This window comes from Hyperoodon ampullatus (genome assembly GCF_949752795.1).
Source record: "Hyperoodon ampullatus genome assembly, chromosome: 2".
NCBI classification, from domain to species: Eukaryota; Metazoa; Chordata; class Mammalia; order Artiodactyla; family Ziphiidae; genus Hyperoodon; species Hyperoodon ampullatus.
In genome coordinates this window covers 182,128,104-182,153,725 of record NC_136915.1, presented here as the reverse complement: position 1 = coordinate 182,153,725, position 25,622 = coordinate 182,128,104, and the positions used below count along the sequence as shown (strand labels likewise).

General features: G+C 37.1%; 1 protein-coding gene across 1 annotated transcript in view; it reads left to right on the top strand.

The window, feature by feature from the left end:
• The window catches only part of RRP15 (ribosomal RNA processing 15 homolog), a 46,091-nt gene extending 20,763 nt beyond the window's left edge, over positions 1-25,328 (top strand). Inside the window, exon 5 of the mRNA XM_079697333.1 lies at positions 24,957-25,328. Coding sequence (XP_079553459.1) covers positions 24,957-25,100 — 144 coding nt within the window. The 3' untranslated portion in view covers positions 25,101-25,328. The remainder of the gene's footprint in view (positions 1-24,956) is intronic.
• The last annotated feature ends 294 nt before the right edge of the window (positions 25,329-25,622 follow it).

Below are 25,622 nucleotides of genomic sequence, written 5' to 3'. Positions count from 1 at the left end.
TACGTTATTCGGAAAAAGGGTCTTTGCAGATGTAATTAAGTTAAGGATGTTGAGATGAAGAGATCATACTGAATTATCTGCATGGGCCCTAAGTCCAGTGACAAGTGTCCTTGTAAGAGACACATGGGAGATCTGACAGGCAGAAGCAGAAGGGGCAGTGTCACAGCGGAGGCAGAGGCTGGAGTGATAGCCACGAGTCAGTGCCGACAGCCCCTGGGAGCTGGAGGAAGCACAGAAGCGCTTCTCTCCCACAGCCCTCAGGAAGGGGGGCCTGGCCACACTCTGAACTGTGGCACGCTACATGGCTGTTGTTTTAAGCCACCCACTTGGTGGTAGTGATATTATGGCAGACATGGGAAACTAATATAGTATAAATGTGTGTGTTAGAAATAATCTTCCCTCAGAAATTTGAAGTTATTGTTTCTTTTTTTTTTTTTTTTTTTGCCAGTGAGAGGCCCAGTGCTGTTTTGGTTTCTGGTTCTTTACCCCTTGGAACCTTTGGGCTCGTCTCTCTATCTCTGCTGTTCTGAAACTCTGCAGTGCAATGCATGGGGCGGCGTGCTCACTCCCTGCGCTGAGCCCGGGGTGGCTCTCTCAACCCAGTGAGAAGTTCACGTTCCTCCCTTCTAGACACGTTGTTTGGTTTCTTGGATTTAATATCTTTGATTATTTTTGTGCCCTTTTTTTTTTTTCTATGTTCTCTTTCTGGAATTTCTGCTAATTGGTTGTTAGATCTTCTGGATTGATCCTCTTATTTTCATAACTTTTTTCCCTCTAATTTTCTCTCTCTCTGGCACCTTTCTGGGGAAAGTTCTTTGATTTCTAGCCCTTAAATTGAGTTTTAAAAATATATGACTTCATATTTTTTAATTTTGAAGGACACTTTTTGTTCTTTTGTTTTATTCTTGGGATCCTATTATTGTTTCACGAATGCGCTATCTGTTCTCTTTGGGGAATTAATTATAGGCATCTTAAATTTTTCTTCTACTCTGCGTTGTTTTAGTCTCTTCTGAGCTCATTTTTGCTGTTTGCTTTGGCCTCAGTCTTTCCAGTTGGAGGCCTTCCTTAGTACATGGCGATCCTCACTGTCCACTCATATTTACAAGTAAAGTACTAGAGAATGGATTGAGCATCCCAGCATGAGCCCAGGGTTTACTGGTTGGTGAGCTCAGCTATAGAAGAATCAAGAGAGTTGGTGCTTTTGTTGGGAAATGTCCAAATGTCAGTTTCTATAGGACTTTCTTCTGGAACTTATATCTTTTCTAGAGAAGACTGTTAATAATCCTCTGACTATGTATGGGGTAAGAACTTGCTGCCAGTATTCTTGGAGCAGAATGTAGGAATAGTCTTTGGGGCTCCAGCATTCAGTATGTAGACTTATCCAGGACAAGCTCTTTGTGTTAGCCAGTGTTCCAGAGTCCGGGACCTCTCTGGTTTAATATTTTCAGGGAGTAAACTACTGTCCGTGTTAGTGTCAGTCACCTGCCTCCATAAGCTGGCGAGGGGACCAAGAGGTCTAATAACTGCTTCTTACGCGGACTATCAGCCATTCTTCTGTTTTTATCACACCCATTACCCCTACCTCCACCCACTGCCCCCAGTTCCTGAGCATGGATCCACTGTCACTTAAACATCAGCTTATTTTTCTCTGTTAATTCGTTGCTACTACTCTATCTAGTTTTCATCCCCCCAAAATTTTCTGCCGTATTGTGTCTCCTATTGTTTTCCCTTCTGTATTGTTTCCTTGTATGTTTATAACTTTTATACCTTTATTTTAATTTTTGTAGGCTTTCCTGTAAGAATTGGAGATAAATGCATGTCTGGGGTTTAATTGGAAGACCTCCTTTTTATTTTAAAAGCAAAAAGGCTCATCTATCGTAGCTTCCTATTGCTTTAATGGAATTACTGGTAGTCTTAAGTTGATTATAAAGTATTTCACAAACAATAAACCTTTAAATTTTGACATTTTTAATCTTTTGAAGTGAATTGTTTGAAAAATACATTATAGGCATACTTCCTAAAATTTTAGCCATATAAAGAGGGAAACGTCCATGTGAAGCAGATATATTCACCTCTATTTCTATGGGTTTGCATCTTCTTTGGAAACAATCGTTGTGATTATCTCTCTTCCTTTGAGAGTCTTTAGATATTTAGATTCATGCTCTGGCACATGTGTGTTTAGCATTGTTTCTTAGAAAATGAAGAAAAGAGAGTATATGCTTTTTAAAAAATTTGACTAGTCTTAATTTTTGTTATGTAATCTGACAGATAACGAGAATTACTAATTCATTTCCTTACAAGTCACATATCTATGATTTATAAGTCTGTTTTAAGGGTGATATGTATTTGTGCACTATACATCTACATTTGACTTACTTCATTTTAGGTTTTTATATTTACTGTTTTTGTGAGCTACAACTTCAGCTGTTTGAAGTCTGCTTATTTCATTTAAAACCATGATCTTCTTCAAGGCTTCTGATGCCTAGATTGGAGTACTTTTTGATATGTTCCAAGACTGCCTTTCATATCATTGGCTCTTTATCAAGACATTTTTCCTCCTCTGATCCTGCTGACTTGGATAATGCTGTTGCCCTTAGAAGTTTTAAAATCTTTTTCTTTCCTAATTTTGTTGTAGGTAGTCATTATTTCTAGAGCAAAGTACTTGGGAACTCATATGTTAGAAAGCCCTCCTTAGGGCAAAAAAGGTGTAATTGCTTTTTAAAGATCATTTTTAGGGAAAGAGATTTTGAAATGACTTACAAGTATTTTAAAAGATGTCACACTGATATATTAAATTACATTTGAGTCATCAAATTACTGTACTTTACTCCTTGGAGCTGAGCTTGGGTACTGTGAAGTAAGACAAAAAGGTACTTGATGGGCTTGTTTCAGAAGAAGTAACAGCTAATATTTGTAAATCAAAAAAAGCTTTCACTCTAGTGCCTAGGGCAGTTATTATTCTAGGTATTTTTCATCTCTAAAAAAATGAGTTGTTTCCTCAGTTACATATGTATGGTTTAATTTTTTTTCTTAATAAATAATTGTGTATCTCTTTCATCATGTTAAGCCAGGTCATTTGTATAGAGGATATACATCACGTTAATAAATGTAAACACATTACACCTTGGCATTCACAAATTTAACACTCTGGTTTTTTTTGCTTTTTCCTTTTTAAAAAAGTTCCTCATATTGTAAAACTTATATGCAGAAGTATGTCACTTACTGGTGAGTTCAGTACCCAGTATCCACTTTTATGCCCATTGTTTTCTCTATTCCGTATCATATCATGTCACAGTAAATCTTGTTAAATCATTACGGACTTAGTTTATTTTTATTTTTTATTTATATTTTGTGAGATAGAGCTATGAAATGCAGCATTGTTAGTGGAAGTGAGAAAGCCTAAGAAAAGAGTGATTCTTAGCCAAAAAATAAAAATTTGGGGTAAAGTATTGAATGTCAAATTCAGTGGAGGTTGGTTCTTTGAATGAATCAGTCCATCAAATATTTCACGTAGAAACGAGAAGAGAAACCATTTGAAAAATTGTTTTAGTATGTGTTCCAGGTGGTACAGATGTTAGCTCATGAAACTAGAAAGTTTTAAAGTTGGAAAAATTATGATGTGAGAATGTTCGTAGAAAATGTGACTCTCAAGAGGAATGTGCTTTGGAAGAATATAAGAACCTTAGCTTCGATTTTAAAATGTCATGAAGCAAACGTAGTGGTGGCACTAGTTCATCCATTGAACCAACCTAGCCTGTAGGTAAAGGTGCTTTGAGTAACTGAAGAAGCATTTTTCATTGCATAATGGTGAATTCAGATGATAACAAGGAAGGAGGCAGCAGTGAGTGATACTTCTGTTGAAGTGTTTACCTTCAGGCTAAAGAATTTCGTAAAGAAAGTCACAAATTGGAACAAGTGTTCAGTGTTGCTGAAACCAGCCTATACTGAGACAGTCTTTGAAAACACTTAAATGAAATAAGCATCAGAGAATGAAGCCATAATCAGTAGACATTTTCACTAGTAATAATTCAAGGAAAAAGAGACAGTGCATCTCATTTTTACTTCTTTTCAAGGCACACTTAAGCAGTTGGTTAGGAGGAAGAGAACTGCCAATCTTTGTACTACTGTAAGGGAAAAAAGCCTAACAGTTTTCCAGTTTTTCACATTCTTTATAATTTTCTTTCTTTTCTCTTTTCTTCTTCCATAGGGGTTGGAATATAGGGTGTTTGCTGACGGGTGGGGAGCTAGAAAAGGGGATTCTGAGTAAGTTGGGATCAGATTTTTTAGTCTCCTACCTTCAGTTAAGGAATTTGGACTTTATCCTTTAGGCATTTGGGAGCCAGTTGTAATTTTTCATCAGGTAAGTGATGTGATCAGGTTTGATTATTTTTAAGAAAAAGAAGGCTGGAGGATGTAAAGCCGGTGTCAGAAGACCAACCAGTGGGAGGCTACTGTGGTAATCACATCAGGAGGGGAAAACTAAAAGGGGGTGAGCTAAGGTTGCATGGGGGTGAGAAGAAAAGAGGAGCCAGATTTGAGAGGCAGTTTTGAGGTTGACTGGGTCTGGGACTCACCTGATTCAGAGGGATGAAGGAGAGGGAGGGACTGTGGATGACCGTGAGGTTGACAGCTTGGGAGATTCAGAAATGGTGACGGCTTTCACCAAATCAAGACTGTAAAAGGTGGAACATGTCTGAGAGGTAAAGACTTTTGGAGGCAATGTCTGCTCCAGGTTGTAATGAGAAATGAGATGTATGACAGTGAATCAGGTCAGAAACGTCAAGCACGGGGCAGAGGCCCTGGGTTAGTGCGGAAAGCCTGACACAAAGGAACAGGCGGCCCGAAGAGCAGTGTGAGTGAAGACCGCTTAGTGCAGGAGCTCAGGAGTCTGTCTGTCTCTGCAGGGTTCCGGACACGCGGAGGACAGTTAGTCTGTTTACCCAGTCCGGGAAGGTGAATAGTGTACTTTAGAAATGTAAACATTTCTAGGTTTAAAGAATTAATTGTCACCTATTAGGAGGGAATTCTCTAATCCAGAATCTGTAAATCCCTCCCTTGGACCAAATAAATGCAGCCCTGAATGTACCAGCCACATACCAACATGTGGCAGGGCACGTTGGCTGCTTCCTTGATGTTGACCCTGAGTGAATTTTTTTTTTTTTTAAAGATAAGATTGTATTTAGGACACTCTGTTTAAGGAAGCAACAAAAAACTTACATTTTGTATAAGAAAAGTTTTCATTAGAGATTAGTTTTAATCCTTAAGGGAATAGTACCTTCCTTCCCCATTCAGAACACATACCAGTCTAGAGTGATGTTTTCCCAATATGTTGAATAATCAAGATTTTAATAATTAGAGCTGCTAATTTTTTTCCTTACCTTTCAAAGTTGTGATTTCCTTGAAAAGTTGACTAAAATTCAGTCAGATTTCTTGGAACTTAAACGAACTTAAGCGCCTGTTTCCTTAAAGGTGGCACAGAAGCAAAGGAGATGCAATTTAAATCTGTTAAGTCTCTAAGGAGAGTATATTGGCTGCTGTTAGGAGATCATTGACTATATGTTATTAACACTCTTGAATTACAGACTTTCTGCAATGTTTTCGTTTATTTGAAATTGTCAATATATCAATTTGGGCTTTTGTTACAATGAAACTGCAATAATTTTGTAGTAAGAGAAAGTGCTAGCTAGTTTCTGTTAGAAAGTAATTTCCTTACTGATTGCAGGACAACAAATTTAAATCAAAATCAAGGGGAAAAGTTACTGGAAGAAACTAGGTATTTACTTTTTTCTGATTTTGTGATATGAGTGCTTTAAGTGTCAAACACAGAGATAAGTTAGGGGGCTCTGTTTCTCATACATTTCTCATAAATGACAACCATGTGATTTCTTCACAGCTAGGTATTTAGTGGTGGGAATGCTTTTGAAATACCTGGCTTCTTTGGTATCTTGGTAACTTAGACCTAGACTCTGAATTGCTGTGTACTTTTAAAATTGTGCATTCCTGCTGATTCATAGACCTACTGAATTCTCCTCCCAAGGGAGAAAGCCTAGGAATGGAGGGACTCCTCACACAGGTCCCTAGGTGGTCCCCCCAGCCATTTTCAGGCCTCAGTTTTTAAAAGGAGTTGGGGGTGTGGAAGGCAGGCAAGGGAGTGGAGAAAGATGCTGTCCTTAAGTTGCCCCTACATTGCAGGGCAACACTGTTTTACTCTCACATAAAAGCGGCTCTAACAGGAATGTGTGGAATGCTCACTTTGTAAATAATTCAGCTTAATGTTTGTTTACTGAAAATGCCTAAATAGATTAGAGTTTAGACAAAAGAGAGACTCCAAGTTTGAAATAAGAATGAGCATGATTGTACACTTTGCTGTCGATGGGAACAGCCTAAAGCCAGTTTCCCTTTGTACTCACTTTTAAAATATGCTGTTTAATTTTAACATAGGGTGGTTTCTGATTTGAACAGCAGTTTTAATCAAAGTGAACTTATGTTTGGCAGTGTGGTAACATACAGCATTTGACATGGGGGAAATATGGGTATAAGTGAAAAATATAATTATGGAGCTGCTGTGGAAATCTTTAGTTACTGTTAAAATAAAAATTAATAGTGGTGCCGTACGTCTTCTGGCCTGCTTTGAAGAAATGTTCTATTTGAAGGGGATGAAGTGGCTGCCTGCATAGGATTTTCATCAGTGAGGTTGAGGCTTTTTCTTTCTTTCTTTGATTTTTTTTTTAATTTAAATGTCCCGCACAAGGTGTGTCTTACACCCATGTGTTTGCACTTATGGTGCATTTTTAAAAATCAAAAGACTTATTTTACACACAGACTAGAGAATCAGACCGCCTGGGTTCAGAATACTTGGTCTGCCACTAACTGCAGATGGTTTGCTTACCCACACCAAACCTAGGATACTTCTCTGTTTAAGACAGTCATTCTAGGAGTTATAACGACCTCACAGAGATACTGTGAGAGTCAAGTGATTTAGTATATGTAAAGTGCTTAGCATTAGAAAGCTTGGCATCTAGTAAGCACTATATAAATGTTTGCAATAGCATGTCATTAGAATGAGTTTCTTATAGTCAGTTCTTAGTTTTTCCTAACAGATAATAGTTAAAGATGAATCTGAAGTTGGAAGCTAGTTTGTAAGGAAACTGTTGTCACTACTGCTGAGTTACTGGATCGTCCAAAAATTATCTAATAATTGAATAAAAATTGTGTTTAGATTTGGAAGGTTCTCTCTCCTTTTAGGTGTGTCTGGCCTAGTAATGCATACTTCTTACAAAATAATAAAACTAGATTCTGAGGACCTAGAAATGTGTCCACTTTCTCTTACCCCACACTTCAAGCTGTGGTTGAACTGTGTAACTTAACAAGATTTTCCTTAGCAAGGGGGATTTGGTTTCTAAGCGGGTGCTTTCCTACTATTTGAATGTTCTCAACTTTGTGAATAGCGCGCAGAACATTAGAAGGTCACAGATGTCCTCAGTCGGGGGTTCTGTGTGTACATGATGACTCAGGGCATTAGTGGTAGGGACAGGGTAAATGGGCTGGGAGGGGCCTTATTATTGTTTGCTTTGTGCCAGGTACTATGGAAGGTGTTTTTATATAATTATCATTTTAAGAAATACTAGAACTCTCATTTAAAGATGAGAAACCCAAAGTCAGATTAAGTGACCTGCCTCAGGACACACTGATAATAATTGACAGACTCTGGATGAAAACCTAGTCTGTATTGCTCCAGAACTGTCTTTCAGCCATTAGTGCCTGTGTGCTTAAAGTAGTGAGGTACTTTTTTAGAAGCAGAACAGAAAACTGTCTCCATTCTCTCACCTAGAGGAGCTGGGAAGAAGGGGGGCTGTGTGGCGAGCCCCAGTGTTGCCTGCCCAGACTAGACAGAGAGGTAAGCAAGGCAGCTTGCTGAGTTCTGTGTCTCACCTCCCTTCACTGGTTATGTAGTAGCCCTTGGGGAATGACCCACTTTAAGATCTCATTCCTTAAAACTGGTTAAGGAGGAAGTAAGATAAAATATTACAGTAAAACACTTCAGAATTATGAAGCTCATTAGACTCATTTAGAAAATTCTTTGGGGAATTCTCTGGTGGTCCAGTGGTTAGGACTCGGCGCTTTCACTGCTGTGGGCCCGGGTTCAATCCCTGGTCGGGGAACTAAGATCCCGGAAGCCACGCAGTGTGGCCAAAAAAAAAAAAAGAAAATTCTTTATAAGTTTACTGTTAGAATTGACTTTCTATTCATTTATCAAGGAATTTAAAGTTATTGGATATCATTTAATCATTGTTTGCCTAATAGAAATTTTAGAATCCTTTTTTTTTTTCAGTTATTTTATAGAAAATTTTCAAACAGGAAAAACATGTGAAAGACCAGTATTTCTGTCACCTAGTTTCTAAAATTGTTAGCACTTGTCCATGTGTTTATTTTATAGCTGTCTGCCTATCCTCTCTCCATCTAGTTTTTGTTTGTTTGGGGTGATTATTTGAAGGTAGTCCCTATACTGTCCCAGAGATTCTATTTTAGAAATTAGGTTTATTGTCATGTGATTCACATACCACAGAATTCAAAAGATCTTTTATAACTTCGCGAACTGGAATCCAGTCGAGGTTCACACCATACATTTGGTTGTATCCTGGTCTCTTTTCTTCTTGACCAGTCCCTTGTCCTCTCCCACCCCACCCCACCTTTTTTTAAGAAGAATATATAATGAGACAAACCAGTTGTCTTGAAGAATGAATCCAGATTCTGAATTTGCCTGATGGTTTTGTCATGGTATCTTTTAACTTGTTCCTCTATGCCCCTTTTTTAGTAGGCTGGAAGTTAGGACTAAAGGTTAGGATTTAGGTTAAACTCTTTTGGCCTATTTCATAGGTGTGATACTTAGCTGCTGTGTACTTACTATTGCATCACATCCATATTAGTGATGGTAGTTTTTCATTTGGTTAAAGTGGTAATAAATAGTCCCTTATTAAAAGTGCATTTTCCCCCTACAGTTATAAAGTCGTTTCTGGGAAGAATAACTTTGGAAGGAGCAAGTATACCTTTCTCCATCTTTCCTTTGCCTTTTAGCATCAATTGATGATCTTGTCTAAAACAGTTTTGTCATTGGAGTTTACAGAATGGTGATTTTCTCATTTATTTTTTATTTAGTTAATTTTTCTAGGGATGAATTTAATTTCCTAAAGATGGGGGCTAATGTTCCCTTCCCTTTAATTACTGCTTTCTGGAGTGAGGAGTTGGGTTAGCAGTCATCTCCAGTGCTGGCAAGAGAGCCTTCTCTCCCCCCACCTTTCGTTGTTGTTTTTTGTTTAGTATCATGGACATAAGAACTTTTATTTGTTCAATATTTTACAAACATTATGCTTTTTGATGCTTAAATTCACAAATGAGGTAATGGGAACCAGTGCAAACTGCCTCTTGTGCCCTTTTGACATGACCCCATTTTTCTTTGAGTACTTCTTGCTTTCTGGGATAACAAGATGTCCCAGACCAAACCTTGAACTTCCTGTGTCCCAGACTTGGAATCACCCATTTGTACAAGGAACTCTAGTGAGACAATCCATTTATTTTCAAATCTTTTGTTGACTTCAGTAGATTGATTGATAATATGCATATTATCTACCAGATATAACTTAGTTTTGTTTGTATAGCTTTTCATGGTTTTACAAAGAACTTTTCCATATTTAAAAAAATTTTTTCCCTTGTTGTTACCCCGTCTCATAAACTAACTGCAGTGTTGGACTAGCAAGAAGTCTGGACGTTTCATTGCTGCAAGGACCTTGGTGGTTGGGTACTTCAAGAAATTAAGGAGAAGAATGGCGGGATAATAATCACATATTACATTTAAAAGAATGACAAGGAGTTTATGTTGGCAAAAGCAGACATTTATTTATATCAATGACCTTTATGGCTGTGTGTGTACGTGATATGTGAGGGAGAGAGTATTTACTGTTATCATCCCTCATATTTCAGAAGAGGAAATAGTCAGGTAACATGCTGTCTCAGCCCATTCAAGTTGCTATAATAGATTATCACAGACTAGGTGGCCTAAACAACAGACATTCATTTCTCAAAGTTCTGGAGGCTGGGAGTCCAAGATCAGGGCACTGGCAGATTTGGTGTCTGGTGAGGACCTGCTTCCTGGTTCATAGACATGTCTCCTTGCTGTGTCCTCACATGGAGGAGGGGCTTATGTATGTTTTTTTTTCATTTAAGCTTTTAACAAAGTTGTGATATTAAAACATTGGTGTCTATTTTCTAGGTAAATTCATAGCTCTGCTAACTTGTTTATAAATCTGAATTCTCATTAATGTACTATATAATGTAGTGGATATAAGTATAAGGATGTGCTTTAAGAGACTGACTGGCGGAGTGTATTCTAAATATTTCATGATCCTAATAGAGTATGAAAATGTATAGAGCACTTGTGTCAAAAGGCTCCTTGAGATGTTCTATTTGTCTTTTTAGGCAGTATAGTCAGCTTTTAACAATTCTTAAGAGAATATAAACAATGAAGAAAATCAGGGATGCAGGAATGTTTCCTAAGACTTAATTTTGTGGAGCTAGATGTATGTAGATAGCCAGTTAGAACAGAAGAAACCAAATAGAACCACTTTGAACAAGGACGTAAGTGTTAAGTGCATAGTAAACTGAAGGGCAACAAATGAAATAAAAACAAAAAACAGTATATAGTGGATGAAAGACAATGCATCAAAAAAGCTTGTTTTCCAGGAATATTAGGCCTGAATACTTGGAAAGCCAGGCAGAATTAGGTTTTCTTAGAGAGTTCTGTACATTTAATGTGTGCTTGGGCTGTAATTAAAGGTGACATGATTTAAGCACCTTGATCTTTTTTCCTGGGATCTCTTATTAAATGCTTTTCTAGTTTGCTTGGATCTTAGAAATTACCCATCTGAATTTGTAAACTATACAAGACTCTGGAAACTAAACAAAAAGTTAACAAAAATGAAGCCCAGTGGGCTTGTTGCCTGGAATACCATCCTAGTAAAAGAGTTCAACAAGCTCGTGAAGGAATAGAGAAGGCAAAACTTGATAAAGACAAGTAGGAATTGCTTAGTAAGAATTCTTTGAGAATCAGAGAAAAGTTTGAGTTTGTTTAGATACGGGATCTTTCATATAAACTTGAATCAGTAGGTTCTTCGTTGGAATTCTTGTAGATTCTAGATTGAAAATTTTCAATCCTTTATGATTGAATTTTCAATTCTTTAGAGGGATGTTACAGTGTCTTGCACAATTAGAAAATCATTTGTGCTCTTACTTAAATTCTAAAGATTTGGGGCTATATTTTACTTCTTTTGATTTCTACCAGAATACATTTTTTTATATAAAGGGATTTCTCATATACCCTTCATTTCACAGGCAGAACTTTTAGATAGGATTTAATATGTCAACCAAAAAAAAAAAAAAAAAAAAAAAAGAAGCAGGAGTCTGCAAATAAAAAAAGAGTTTATTTGGGTTCTTAAGAATTGCAGTTTGGGAGATGCAGAAGATTCGGGTGATCCCAGAAGAGTGTTCCAGGGAAGAGAAAGTTTCATCATAAAGATGAAAAGCCATGAGGTTGTTAAAAGTCACCCGACGAGAATTGTGATTGCCTCTGACTGAAGTCAGAAAATATTTTTGTCCTTAAGAAATCATGAGTTGTATTAGGGTAGGGTCCAATAAGTAGATAGGCTATGCTGTCATGAATTTCTGGTAGATGTTCTGGATGGCTTCATCAGGTCAAAGGGTCAGATTCCATCCAGGCTGAGATGTGCGTAAGTCACACTTCTTTAATGGCCCCTTGGCTGTGTTTTAGAGGGCTCTCTTAGCAATACTGACTCCATTTTGATTTTCCTTTCACAAATGTAGGGGAGATTACTAACTACAGTTGTAAACAGCTTACAAACATTTGCAACAACAAAGGTATTAAGATGAATTTAACCAGTGGTATGAACCTTGTTTAGTTTAGGTGAAAATAAGTTAAAATGAAAACAGAACGTTCTTCTTAGGGAAAGCAATGAAATCAGCTATTGCTGATTGCTAAATTTAGATATGATTATAATGTTTATTTTTTTAGGATTTGACTTTAATTTTCCCCCTTCAAAACTGAAATGAGGTTAAGCTCTTAATTATTTGGTATTAGACTAATGAATAATTCCAAACCTCTGTTTTCAGTTTTCTTTTCAATAGCTGCCAGTGTATGTTTGAACCTTGAAATGGAAGCTGATTAACATTTTTAAGGGTTGTCTTCATCTTCAAAATCAACATAGACTGCTTCTGTGTGATCTTGATTAAATATTTGTGTAAAACCAGGCCAGTGAGGGTGGGGACTATTTTGTTTCCTTGCGTCATATGGTTTTCATTAAGTTTTTTGCATTTAAGTCAGTTTTATTTTTCAGTTGATGTAGGCACAGAGAGTTGTCTTGTAGGTTGCTTTAGGTCATTGAGTCATTGCTGCCTTGCAGTAACCCTGACAGATTTCATAAGCTGCTAAATTTTTATCAGTCCCGTCTTAGATGTCAAGACATCCAGACTTAGATGTCAAAACAACTTCCATCTGATGGTGGTAAATATCTGTGCCTCACATGTACAGTATGATTAACTGTCTCTTACATTACATTTATACCAAGGTTAAGAAAGGGAAGTACATTTAATTTCTTTCAAGTCTCGGACCTCTATCTAAACTTTCTCATTTGTAGTGTTGTAGTCAATGGTTAACAATGATTCAAATCCAGAACTCTCTTGGTTTTTTATTCCTGTTGTAAACATAATACATCATATTGCCACTACTTCTATTTTACAAATAAAACAAAAACCTTTAATTCTCATGATGTCTTAACATTTAATGAAATCTATCTAGGGGTCACCCTAGGCAAATTTTACAACAAATGACACATTTGGAATTTGCTTCAAGCTTTCCCCTTTTCTTATATTAATCTCTGATCCACCTTTTCTTTGTGGGTGCTCCAAGCATTTAGGAGGTTTTCTACTTAATGGTTAAGTCATCTTTATGGAAAAGATCCAGTAAGTTGAAATTATGTAAATCTGTTGTGTGAGATAATTTGCCTAAGTTTTGACTTTCTTAGAAATTATCTGAAAGTGTATTCAGTTGTTTTCAGTGTACTTTAGTCCTCATTCTACTGTGTAATTTTTAGGTTATAACAGATGACTTAGTAATATATTGTGTTCATATTGATTAAGTTGTAGAGCAGTGTAGTATTATGGAAAGAACTTGGGCTTTGGAATCAAATGGATCTGGATTTAAGTATTGACTCAGCCATTTATTAACTCTGACTTAAATAAGTTGCTTCACTTCTTTGAGCCTTAGTTTCCTTATTAAAGATGAGAAGGACGATGGCAATCTGGCTAGGAAACTTAAGAGAATTAGAAGCAAGGGAATATTATATAAAGTGTCTGGCACATAACAGCTTCATAGTATAATTCTTTTTTTCATTGAATAAGTTAGAAAGGAAAGCAGAATCATTATGGTTAATAAAACCAGAAAGGTTTCTTGGGGGAGATTTTTTTAGGAAGATGTTGGAAGAGGCTTGTAAAACTTGGGGATTTGTGGAAGTGATTGAAGAATAGTTGGTTTTCTCCTTGTCGTCCTGTTTTTTCCTTCTTAAATTAATTTTTACTTCGGCATATAGTTTAGAAGACCACATTTTGCCAAAAAGTTCATTATCAAATAAAGCAGTTTTCTGCCCCATTCTGTCTACTCTGCATGTCTCTGACCCCAGGGCAACCTGGGCAACCAGGACAGCTGGCTCCTGTGGCTAGTTCTGCTGGCACTTACACATCTCATATTCCCAGCTATCCCAGAGCCAGATCCTTTGATTTGTCAATTTGAGGCTTTCTCTTATTGTAGGCAAATATTTCATTCCTCTTACATAGTCTGTTTCCTCCCGGCTGTCCTTTCAATATAGTTAGTTTATAATTTTTTGCTAATTCAGTGTTCAACATATATTATTATGCCTGTACAAGTATTATTTACAGCTGAAGATTGTAATATTCCTTACTTACGTTTCCTTTCTATTTGTTTTTCCTGAAATGAATAATTGCCTTGATTTTCATATTTAACTTCCACAATTTATTTAGTTTTTCAAAATCAAATTACCTCAGGTAATTATCTGTTATAAAAACTTTCTTGGAGACATTCTCTCCTAGAATCCTCTATTTTCCTTTTTCTGGGTTGATTGCTCTCTTGGGCCGCTTCACAGTTGTCATCCTGGGACGTAAATTTCTTCTGATCCTTGGAATGTCTGCTGGATTGGATTTCCTATTTCCTGGATCTCGTATCTTCTTCTTTCTTGGTTTACTCCCACTGTTTCGGTAAAGCATACCCTCTAGGGGTTTTGTCCAGTTAAAATGATGGGACTGTGGCAGTTGGCTGGTGATGACAGCTCTCAGCAGCCTTTCCCGAGGTCACTGCTGCAAGCTTTCCTCCCTGCCTGACTGTAGTCACCGTGCTGGAGTCTCCATTCGGTCTCATCCTGGACATGTCCTTCTCTTTCCTGTGTTGAATATCCTTATTTTTTTCTTATCCTGTGTCTTTCTCTTCTTGATTTACTCCACCTTTTTGTGGAGGACATTCTCAGTAGTTTCTCGAGAAAGGCTTGATTGGAAGTAAAGTTTTGGGTACCTCATGTGTCTGAAAGTGCCTCTATTCTGTCCTCACACTTGAATAACAGTGCATCTGGGTATTAAATGTTCAATTGGAAATTCTTTTCTTTTAGCATTTGGAAAGCATTCATCTATTGCTTTTTTGCTTCCAGTGGTGCTGTACGAAAATCTGAACCTTATTCTGATTCCTGATCATCTGTATGTATGTGATTTATTTGTTTGCTTTCTGGCAGCTTATAGCACATTCTTTTAGCACCGCTTTGTTCTGAAATTTTACATGGTGTCCTTGACGTGGCTCAATTTTTCTTTAGTGTTTTGGACATTCAGGAGGGCTCTTTTCACTCTGGAAATGTGTGTCCTTCACTTTTTGGGAAATTTTCTTGAAGTATTTCATCAATTTTCCTCCTCTCCATTTTTGCATATCTCTGTCTGTAGACCTGTTATTTGTATGTTAAACCTCTTGGACTGGTTCTCTGATTATCTTACTTTTTCTTCTGTTTTCCATCACGTTTTTCTTTTTACTCTTTTCTGCGTGATTTCCTTAACTTCGTCTTCTCACCCTTATAATAATTTTTTTATTTCTGCCATCATGTTTTAAATTTCAAGCTCTTTGTTATTCTCTTAATGTTTATTTTAAAATAGTAACTGTTCTCGCTTTGTGGATGCAATATAATCTTCTAACTCTTCAAGGATATTAATGGTATTTCCCCCTAAATTTTCTTTATTTTAGTAGTTTCTTTCTTTTTATTTTTTAAAGAAATAAGTGAAAAAGCTCAGTTCCCACTTTTCTCCAGTGATCATATCAGGAGGATTATGAGAAATACTATTAATATGGACTATGCCCCAGGGATTAAAAACCAAACCACACCCAGGCAGTATTGTCCTGTCATGCATTTTGTCCTAGCAGAATCATCTTGTTTTCCCCAGAGCTTCTTGTTTTTGTAAAAGACACTAAAAGCAACTGACTAAAGTTTATCCAGTATATTCTTTTTTTAATTTAATTTAATTTATTTTTTAAGCAGCAGATTCTTATTAGTTATCTATTTTATACATATTAGTGTGTATATGGCAATCGCAATCTCCCAATTCATCCCACCACCACCCCTCCCCCCCGCCACTTCCCCCCCTTGGTGTCCATACGTTTGTTCTCTACATCTGTGTCTCAATTTCTGCCCTGCAAACCGGTTCATCTGTACCATTTTTCTAGGTTCCACATATATGCGTTGATATACGATATTTGTTTTTCTCTTTCTGACTTAACTTCACTCTATATGACAGACTCTAGATCCATCCACGTCACTACAAATGACTCAATTTTGTTCCTTTTTATGCCTGAGTAATATTCCATTATATATATGTACCACATCTTCTTTATCCATTCATCTGTCGATGGGCATTTAGCTTGCTTCCATGACTTGGCTATTGTAAATAGTGCTGCAATGAACATTGGGGTGCATGTGTCTTTTTGAATTATGGTTTTCTCTGGGTATATGCCCAGTAGTGGGATTACTGGGTCATATGGTAGTTCTATTTTTAGTTTTTTAAGGAACCTCCATACTGTTCTCCATAGTGGCTATATCAATTTACATTCCCACCAGCAGTGCAAGAGGGTTCCCTCTTCTCCACACCCTCTCCAGCATTTGTTGTTTGTAGATTTTCTGATGATGCCCAGTCTAACTGGTGTGCGATGATACCTCACTGTTGTTTTGATTTGCATTTCTCTAATAATTAGTGATGTTGAGCAGCTTTTCACATGCTTCTTGGCCATCTGTATGTCTTCTTTGGAGAAATGTCTATTTAGGTCTTCTGCCCATTTTTGGATTGGGTTGTTTGTTTTTCTAATATTGAGCTGCATGAGCTGTTTATATATTTTGGAGATTAATCCTTTGTCCATGGATTCATTTGCAAATATTTTCTCCCATTCTCAGGGTTTGTCTTTTCATCTTGTTTGTAGTTGCCTTTGCTTTGCAAAAGCTTTTAAGTTTCATTAGGTCCCATTTGTTTATTATTATTTTTATTTCCATTACTCTAGGAGGTGGATCAAAAAAAATCTTGCTGTGATTTATATCAAAGAGTGTTCTTCCTATGTTTTCCTCTAAGAGTTTTATAGTGTCTGGTCTTACATTTAGGTCTCTAATCCATTTTGCGTTTATTTTTGCGTATGGTGTTAGGGAGTGTTCTAATTTCATTCTTTTACATGTAGCTCTCCAGTTTTCCCAGCACCACTTATTGAAGAGACTGTCTTTTCTCCATTGTATATCCTTGCCTCCTTTGTCATAGATTAGTTGACCATAGGTGCATGAGTTTATCTCTGGGCTTTCTATCCTGTTCCATTGATCTATATTTCTGTTTTTGTGCCAGTACCATACTGTCTTGATTACTGAAACTTTGTAGTATAGTCTGAAGTCAGGGAGTCTGATTCCTCCAGCTCCGTTTTTTTCCCTCAAGACTGCTTTAGCTATTCGGGATCTTTTGTGTCTCCATACAAATTTTAAGATTTTTTGTTCTAGTTCTGTAAAAAATGCCATTGGTAATTTGGTAGGGATTGCACTGAATCTGTAGATTGCTTTGAGTAGTATAGCAATCTTTCACAATATTGATTCTTCCCATCCAAGAACATGGTATATCTCTCCATCTGTTGGTATCATCTTTAATTTCTTTCAGCAGTGTCTTATAGTTTTCTGAGTACTTTATTCCTAGGTATTTTATTCTTTATGTTGCAATGGTAAATGGGATTGTTTCCTTAATTTCTGTTTCTGATCTTTTGTTGTTAGTGTATAGGAACGCAAGAGATTTCTGTGCATTAATTTTGTATCCTGCAATTTTACCAAATTTACTGATTAGCTCTAGTAGTTTTCTGGTGGCCTCTTTAGGATTCTCTATGTATAGTATCATGTCATCTGCAAACAGTGACAGTTTTACTTCTTCTTTTCCAATTTGTATTCCTTTTATTTCTTTTTCTTCTATGATTGCCATGGCTAGGACTTCCAAAGCTATGTTGAATAATAGTGGTGAGAGTGGACATCCTTTTCTTGTTCCTGATCTTAGAGGAAATGCTTTCAGTTTTTCACCATTGAAAATGATGTTTGCTATGGGTTTGTCATATATGGCCTTTATTATGTTGAGGTAGGTTCCCTCTGTGCCCATTTTCTGGAGAGTTTTTATCATAAATGGGTGTTGAATTTTGTCAAAAACTTTTTCTGCATCTATTGAGATGATCATATGGGTTTTCTTTTTCAGTTTCTTAATATGGTTATCACATTGATTGATTTGCATATATTGAAGAATCCTTGCATCCCTGGGATAAATCCCACTTGATCATGATGTATGATCCTTTTAATGTGTTGTTGGATTCTGTTTGTTATTATTTTGTTGAGGATTTTTGTATCTATATTCATCAGTGATATTGGTCTGTAATTTTATCTTTTTATAGTATCTTTGTCTAGTTATGGTATCAGGGTGATGGTGGCCTCGTAGAATGAGTTTGGGAGTGTTCCTTCCTCTGCAATTTTTTGGAAGAGTTTGAGAAGGATGGGTGTTAGCTCTTCTCTAAATATTTGATAGAATTCACCTGTGAAGCCATCTAGTCCTGGACTTTTGTTTGTTGGAAGATTTTTAATCACAATTTCAATTTCAGTACTTGTGATTGTTCTGTTCATATTTTCTATTTCTTCCTTGTTCAGTTTTGGAAGGTTATACCTTTCTAAAAGTTTGTGCATTTCTTCCAGGTTGTCCATTTTATTGGCATAGGGTTGCTTGTAGTAGTCTCTTAGGATGCTTTGCATTTCTGCGGTATCTGTTGTAACTTCTCCTTTTTCATTTCTAATTTTATTGATTTGAGTCCTCTCCCTCTTTTTCTTGATGAGTCTGGCTAATGGTTTATCGATTTTGTTTATGTTTTCAAAGAACCAGCTTTTAGTTTTATTGATTTTTGCTATTGTCTTCTTTGTTTCTGTTTCATTTATTTGTGCTCTGATCTTTATGATTTCTTTCCTTCTACTAAATTTGGGTTTTGTTTGTTCTTCTTTCTCTAGTTCCTTTAGGTGTAAGGTTAGGTTGTTTATTTGAGATGTTTCTTGTTTCTTGAGGTAGGATTGTATTGCTATAAACTTCCCTCTTAGAACTTCCTTTGCTGCATCCCATAGGTTTTGGTTCATCGCGTTTTCATTGTTATTTGTCTCTAGGTATTTTTTAATTTCCTCTTTGATTTCTTCAGTGATACCTTGGTTATTTAGTAACGTATTGTTTAGCCTCCATGTGATTGTGTTTTTTACATTTTTTTCCCTGTAATTGATTTCTAATTTCATAGCATTGTCAAAAAAGATGCTTGAAATGATTTCAATTTTCTTAAATTTACTGAGGCTTGATATGGGACCCAAGATGTGATCTATCCTGGAGAATGTTCCATGTGCACTTGAGAAGAAAGTGTAATCTGCTGTTTCGGGATGGAATGTCCTATAAATATCAATTAACTTTATCTGGTCTATTGTGTCATTTAAAGCTTCTGTTTCCTTATTAATTTTCTGTTTGGATGATCTGTCCATTGGTGTAAGTGAGGTGTTAAAGTCCCCCACTATTACTGTGTTACTGTCAATTTCCTCTTTTATAGCTGTTAGCAGTTGCCTTATATATTGAGGTGCTCCTATGTTGGGTGCATATATATGTATAATTATTATGTCTTCTTCTTGGATTGATTCCTTGATCATTATGTACTGTCCTTTCCTTGTCTCTTGTAACATTCTTTATTTTAAAGTCTATTTTATCTGGTATGAGTATTGCTACTCCAGCTTTCTTTTGATTTCCGTTTGCATGGAATACCTTTTTCCATCCCCTCACTTTCAGTCTGTATGTGTCCCTAGGTCTGAAGTGGGTCTGTCATAGACAGCATATATATGGGTCTTGTTTTTGTATCCATTCAGCGAGCCTGTGTCTTTTGGTTGGAGCATTTAATCCGTTCACGTTTAAGGTAATTATCGATATGTGTGCTCCTATTACCTTTTTCTTAATTGCTTTGGGTTTGTTTTTGCAGGTCCTTTTCTTCTCTTGTGTTTCCCATTTAGAGAAGTTCCTTTAGCATTTGTTGTAGAGCTGGTTTGGTGGTGCTGAATTCTCTTAGCTTTTGCTTGTCTGTAAAGCTTTTGACTTCTGCATGGAATCTGAATGAGATGCTTGCCAGGTAGAGTAATCTTGGTTGTAGGTTCTTCCTTTTTATCACTTTAAATATGTCATGCCACTCCCTTCTGGCTTGTAGAGTTTTATGCTGAGAAATCAGCTGTTAACTTTATGGGAGATCCATTGTATGTTATTTGTCATTTTTCCCTTGCTGCTTTCAGTAATTTTTCTTTGTCTTTAATTTTTTCCAGTTTGATTACTATGTGTCTTGGTGTGTTTCTCCTTGGATTTATCTTGTATGGGACTCTCTGTGCTTTCTGGACTTGGGTGGCTATTTCCTTTCCCATGTTAGGGAAGTTTTCGGCTATAATCTCTTCAGATATTTTCTCTGGTCCTTTCTCTCTCTCTTCTCCTTCTGGGACCCCTATAATGTGATTGTTGTTGTGTTTAATGTTATCCCAGAGGTCTTTTAGGCTGTCTTCATTTCTTTTGATTCTTTTTTCTTTATTCTGTTCCACAGCAGTGAATTCCACCATTCTGTCTTCCAGGTCATTTATCTGCTCTTCTGCCTCAGTTATTCTGTTGTTGATTCCTTCTAGTGTATTTTTCATTTCAGTTATTGTATTGTTCATCTCTGTTTATTTTTTAATTCTTCTAGGTCTTTGTTAAACATTTCTTACATCTTCTCGATCTTTGCCTCCATTCTTTTTCTGAGGTCCTGGATCATCTTCATTATCATTATTCTGAATTCTTTTTCTGGAAGGTTGCCTATCTGCACTTCATTTAGTTGTTTTTCTGGGGTTTTATCTTGTTCCTTCATCTGGTACATAGCCCTCTGCCTTTTCATCTTGTCTGTCTTTCTGTGAATGTGGTTTTTGTTCCACAGTCTGCAGGATTGTAGTTCTTCTAGCTTCTGCTGTCTGCCTGAATAGTTTCTTTTTCCTGCAGGTTGCTTTTTATCTTTTTATTTTTCATTTATTTATTTATTGAATTTTATTTTATTTATTTTTTATACAGCAGGTTCTTATTAGTTATCTATTTTATACGTATTAGTGTACATATGTCAATCCAATCTCCCACGCAAGTTGCTTTTTAAATGTTTGTGTTTGTTTATGTTATTCTGTGTCTTCTTTCTGATAAACCTTAGTTGTCTGTACATGACTAGAACAAATAATCCTAAAAAGGTTACCGGACACTCTGAGTATGTGGATATTGTCCACATGACATGTGAGCTTTAATGTAGGCTTCTCTCAGTGGGTTATTTATTATTAACTGGTCAGATTTTCTAGAGTATTCCTGATCTCCTGCCTGGAGGAAAAAATCTGCTGACCAGCATTTTGGGAGCCCAATGTGAGAATAAGGCTGGGACTCATGTTGGGGGTGGAGTGTGTGTGTGTGTGTGTGTGTGTGTGTGTGTGTGTGTGTGTGTGTGTGTGTAACCTAATCCCCTGGTTTTGGTACTGCACCTATGCCTTCATCTGTGCTAGCTCATAACCTCTCCAGGGGTTAAACCTCAAGTGTTCTGCCAGGGGAGGGTGGAGTGGGGAGCAGATTTAGAGACCTGATTGTTTCTTAAGATAACTTTCACCCAGTTCTCTTTATTTTGGTTCCTCTGTTCCTATCCTCACTTCCAGAAGTACCCAGAACTGCCCGTTTCTAGGTTTTGGTTTTTTTCCCCTGAACATTCTGCAGTGTGAATTGGGTTAGCTGTCAGCCTGACAGTTGAAGTTGTAGGATTCACCTTCCTTGGCTTTGCCAAGACAGTTTCCTCCAGTCCATCTGCTTCCACCTTCTAAAATTTTGTTGCTGTTTTTTCTCTTTGGATCTTGTCCTAGTGGATTATGTCTTTAAAACAACAGTCACTTTTTTGTTGTTGCTTAAACTGTGCAGTTGAGCAGGACTAGTTGTTTATGTTCAAACAGCCACCTTAACACGGATCCCCTGCCTTTTTTCTTGCTGCATATTTATTCAGCATGTGGAAGCATTAGAAGTTAAAGGGTCATCTTGAGAGATGTTTTTTTTCTTGAGCTGCCATCTTGAGAGATACTATAGAAAATACCTGGTTTTTTGTTTGTTTGTTTGTTTGTTTTGTGGTACGCGGGCCTCTCACTGTTGTGGCCTCTCCCATTGCGGAGCACAGGCTCTCGACGTGCAGGCTCAGCGGCCATGGCTCACGGGCCCAGCCGCTCCGTGGCATGTGGGATCTTCCCGGACCGGGGCACGAACCTGTGTCCCGTGCATCGGCAGGCGGACTCTCAACCACTGTGCCACCAGGGAAGCCCGAAAATACCTGTTTTTAAACTATATTAACCTACACTTGTTAGTACTAAATTTTACGTTGTCAGTTATTTTCTCCATATTGTTGCTTTGTGGTATAAAAATGCCACTGTAATGTAGCTTGAATGATGGCAGTCTGTCAGGCATCCAGTGCTGTGTCTGACATTGGATTCCAAAATCTGAAATCTTTTCTCTCTCAGCCGTAAAGTGTACTTAGTCTTACAGCAGTGAAAGAAAACTGTCACTAAGAATATTCGTCCTTTTATTTGGTGGTTCTCAGGCTTTAGTGAGCATCAGAAGCACTGTTTGGCTTATTAAAACAGATTAAACCAGAGTTTCTGATTCAGTAGGTACGGAACAGGGCCCAAGTTTTGGGGGTCTTTTTTTTTTTTTAATGTTTCTGTATTTATGGGCCTGAGATTGTGAATTCCTAACTAGTGATGCTGATGCTGGTGTGAGGGCCACACTTTGAGACTGACTGAAGCAGACTGTGTGAGTGCTTGAAAACCAGAACGCCACCACCAAGCCCCCCAGTAAAGCTTTACTTCATTATCTTCAAGTTGGACAGCTGAGAAGAGCTTTGAATTTATGCTGTGATCACTCTCTTTGCCTGAAACATACGTCTACTTGATCGTGTTGATGGAGACAGTAGGTCTCACCATTTTAATTAATGAATCCTTTCCTTTGGTCCACTGTTACCCTTTCTTTCTTTCTGAGCTGCCTGGTTAAGATTGTCCTCGTCTCCCCTTCTTCCTTCCCTCCTTTCTTGTGGTGCTTGCAGCTCTGTGATGCGGCAGAAGTTGGCTGTCAGGGTGAGCTCTCATGTAGAAGCAAGTCTGCGTTGAGGTCGGTCACGTGGGGTCTGCCTGCTCCGGGTCGGTAACTTGTTCATAGCATGTTGGGTGTAGTTATTTAAACATGGAGCCTTATTACCATGAAGGTTGTGCATACTCGCATGTAAACACAAACATTCATGTCAGGCTGTCTTTACTAGTTAGTCATTTGTGTGTGCCTATACCAGGAAGCATACACTTTTTAGAATTTAATTGAAAACTTTGAATAATTAATTTGGCAGGAGAAGTGTTACAGTTATTGGTTCTAAGTGGATCTCTGTTCATTGGGAGCAACTCTCTCTTACTTAAGTAAGGTGAGGAGGTTGGCAAAGAAAACTTCAGTTGAATCAGGGAAAATGGCCTTTTATCCAGTTAGGTAATTTAATCTGACAGAAGCAGAAATCGTTTCTAGGAATGTAGGTTTGACACTGTAGAGACGAGGGATGGGGAGGTGTTAGCATCCTCCGTGAGCCGCGTTATAAATTGCCTTTCTACTTCATTACTGTCTATCAGTGCGGCGTGAAAAGCGTTGGAACTGTTTTACTATTGGGTTTAACCTAGCACAGATGTTTTTGTTTCTTTATGCTGGTTAAATTATAGTACAAAGTGCACTGTTTGATTCACTAAGTCATTTCTGAAATCTTTGCTCACATTTATATGCTGTCCAGTCTTTGGGTTCTACTGAGGGACAAGCCCTGGGGAGTAAGCCAATAGGAGATTTTTCCTGTTTGTAATAGTGTCCTTTTTTTTTTTTTTTTTTTTTTTTTAATGGTATGACTGTCTCAGGGCTATATTTTTTAAAATAAAAGATAGCTTCAGCAGAATTAGATAAGTAATCTCTTAACCCAGTAAATGTCTTTAACACCTTTTCCCTTAATAATTGCTTTTATATGATTAATGGCTCCCATAAGGTAACAGTATTTTCTAACCAAATGGGTTCTCGTATATTTAGAGAGATTTTTCCCACATTGTGTATTTCTGTGAATGGCATAAGTAGAAGAGCACAGACTGTTAGCTCCATGAAGACAGGGACTTTGTTTTGTTCATCACTCTGTTTCTAACACTAAGAAAGGTATTTGATGTGCAGTTCTCAGTAAATATTTGTGGAATGAAGGAAAGAAACCAGTTTAGAGTTCAGCATCCTGCATTACTTAATTAATGCCACAAGGTGGTACTGTTGTAGCATGAAATAAGAGGCTGTAGTTCTTAGCCTCTCTTACATAGTTTTATATAAATCCTATGAATAAACAAAATGAATTGACTACCTATTATGTTTATTGCCTGTTTCAGATACTTATGGTTTTAGCATGTGATTAGTCTTTTGAGTCCATGATTTGGGCAGGCAGTGAGATCATAACCTAAATAAAGAACATTTGGTTCAAATTTTTATCAAATGTTAAATGAGATAGCATCTGTTAAAACCTAGCACAGTATCAGGTTAGTTTCATTTTCTTGCCTTTAATTTATTTTGGGTTAAAAACCTTTGTTAAATTTCTCTTTGTGTTAAAATAATTTGCCAAACATTTTCTAATAAGTTATCACTGGATGTTAAACGATATTTTTTAAGTCTATTTTGACTGTCAGAAGATGTTAAAAATTGATACCAAACCTAGATTTTACTGTATTATACCCTCCACTGCAAAAAAAAAAAAAAGTTTAATTCTGCTCCATGGTTCTTTTATAAGGCTGAAATTTTTTTTTTTTTTTTTTTTTTTTGCGGTACGCGGGCCTCTCACTGTTGGGGCCTCTCCCGTTGCGGAGCACAGGCTCCGGATGCGCAGGCTCAGTGGCCATGGCTCAGAGGCACAGCCGCCCCGTGGCATGTGGGATCTTCCCGGACCAGGGCACGAACCCGTGTCCCCTGCATCGGCAGGCGGACTCTCAACCACTGTGCCACCAGGGAAGCCCAAGGCTGAAATATTTTAACATAGTACTGCATATTTGTGCATATATGATCATAGTGTATAAATAAAGTCAGTCTATAATTTGTCTTGATTTCACTCCTATTATAAAAGTGTTGACAGGTTTGTTTTATAGCTTGGAATTTTAAAATTTCCTTATGATGAAATTGACTTCTGAATATTTTGATTGTATAATTTTCCACAGACTGAAGCAAAATCAGAAGAGGGCCCAGGATGGACTATCCTACGTGATAATTTCATGATGGGAGCATCCATGAAAGACTGGGACAAAGAAAGTGATGGACCAGATGACAACAGACCGGGGTCTGGAAGTGACTCTGACACATAAAGCTATATAAGAAACACGGTTTTCATTTTATTTTTCCTAGAAAAATACTCATGCTCTGAAAGTTGGGGAATTATAAAGACACCATTTGTAAGAGAGCCAAAAGACTTTCACTATTATCAACTTTGGTGTTTCTCTTTTTCATGTAAACTTGGTTAAAATATTTCAAACCTTGTATAATTTTAAGCATTGTTCTTTAGAACGTTTGTAGAAATAAATAATTCTACTTGAGATATGCATTTTGCCAAGTTCATTATAGGTTTACCTGTTGCTTTTGGATATCGGCGTTTTATTTAAGTATCACCAGGGGTTGTAGAAATGCAATATCAATTCATAATTAAAATGAACTCCTTGAAGTTAATATTTTTCAGCCTCTAACTTACAGACCTATATGTATTTTTTGTGGGGAAGGGTTGGTGTCTTTTTTTTTGGTGAGCTATTGAGAAAACCTATGTAGCAAAATTTTTAAATTATAGTATTTCTGATTTGGGATGATGATTTTATTTTTAGACACTGGCAATTATG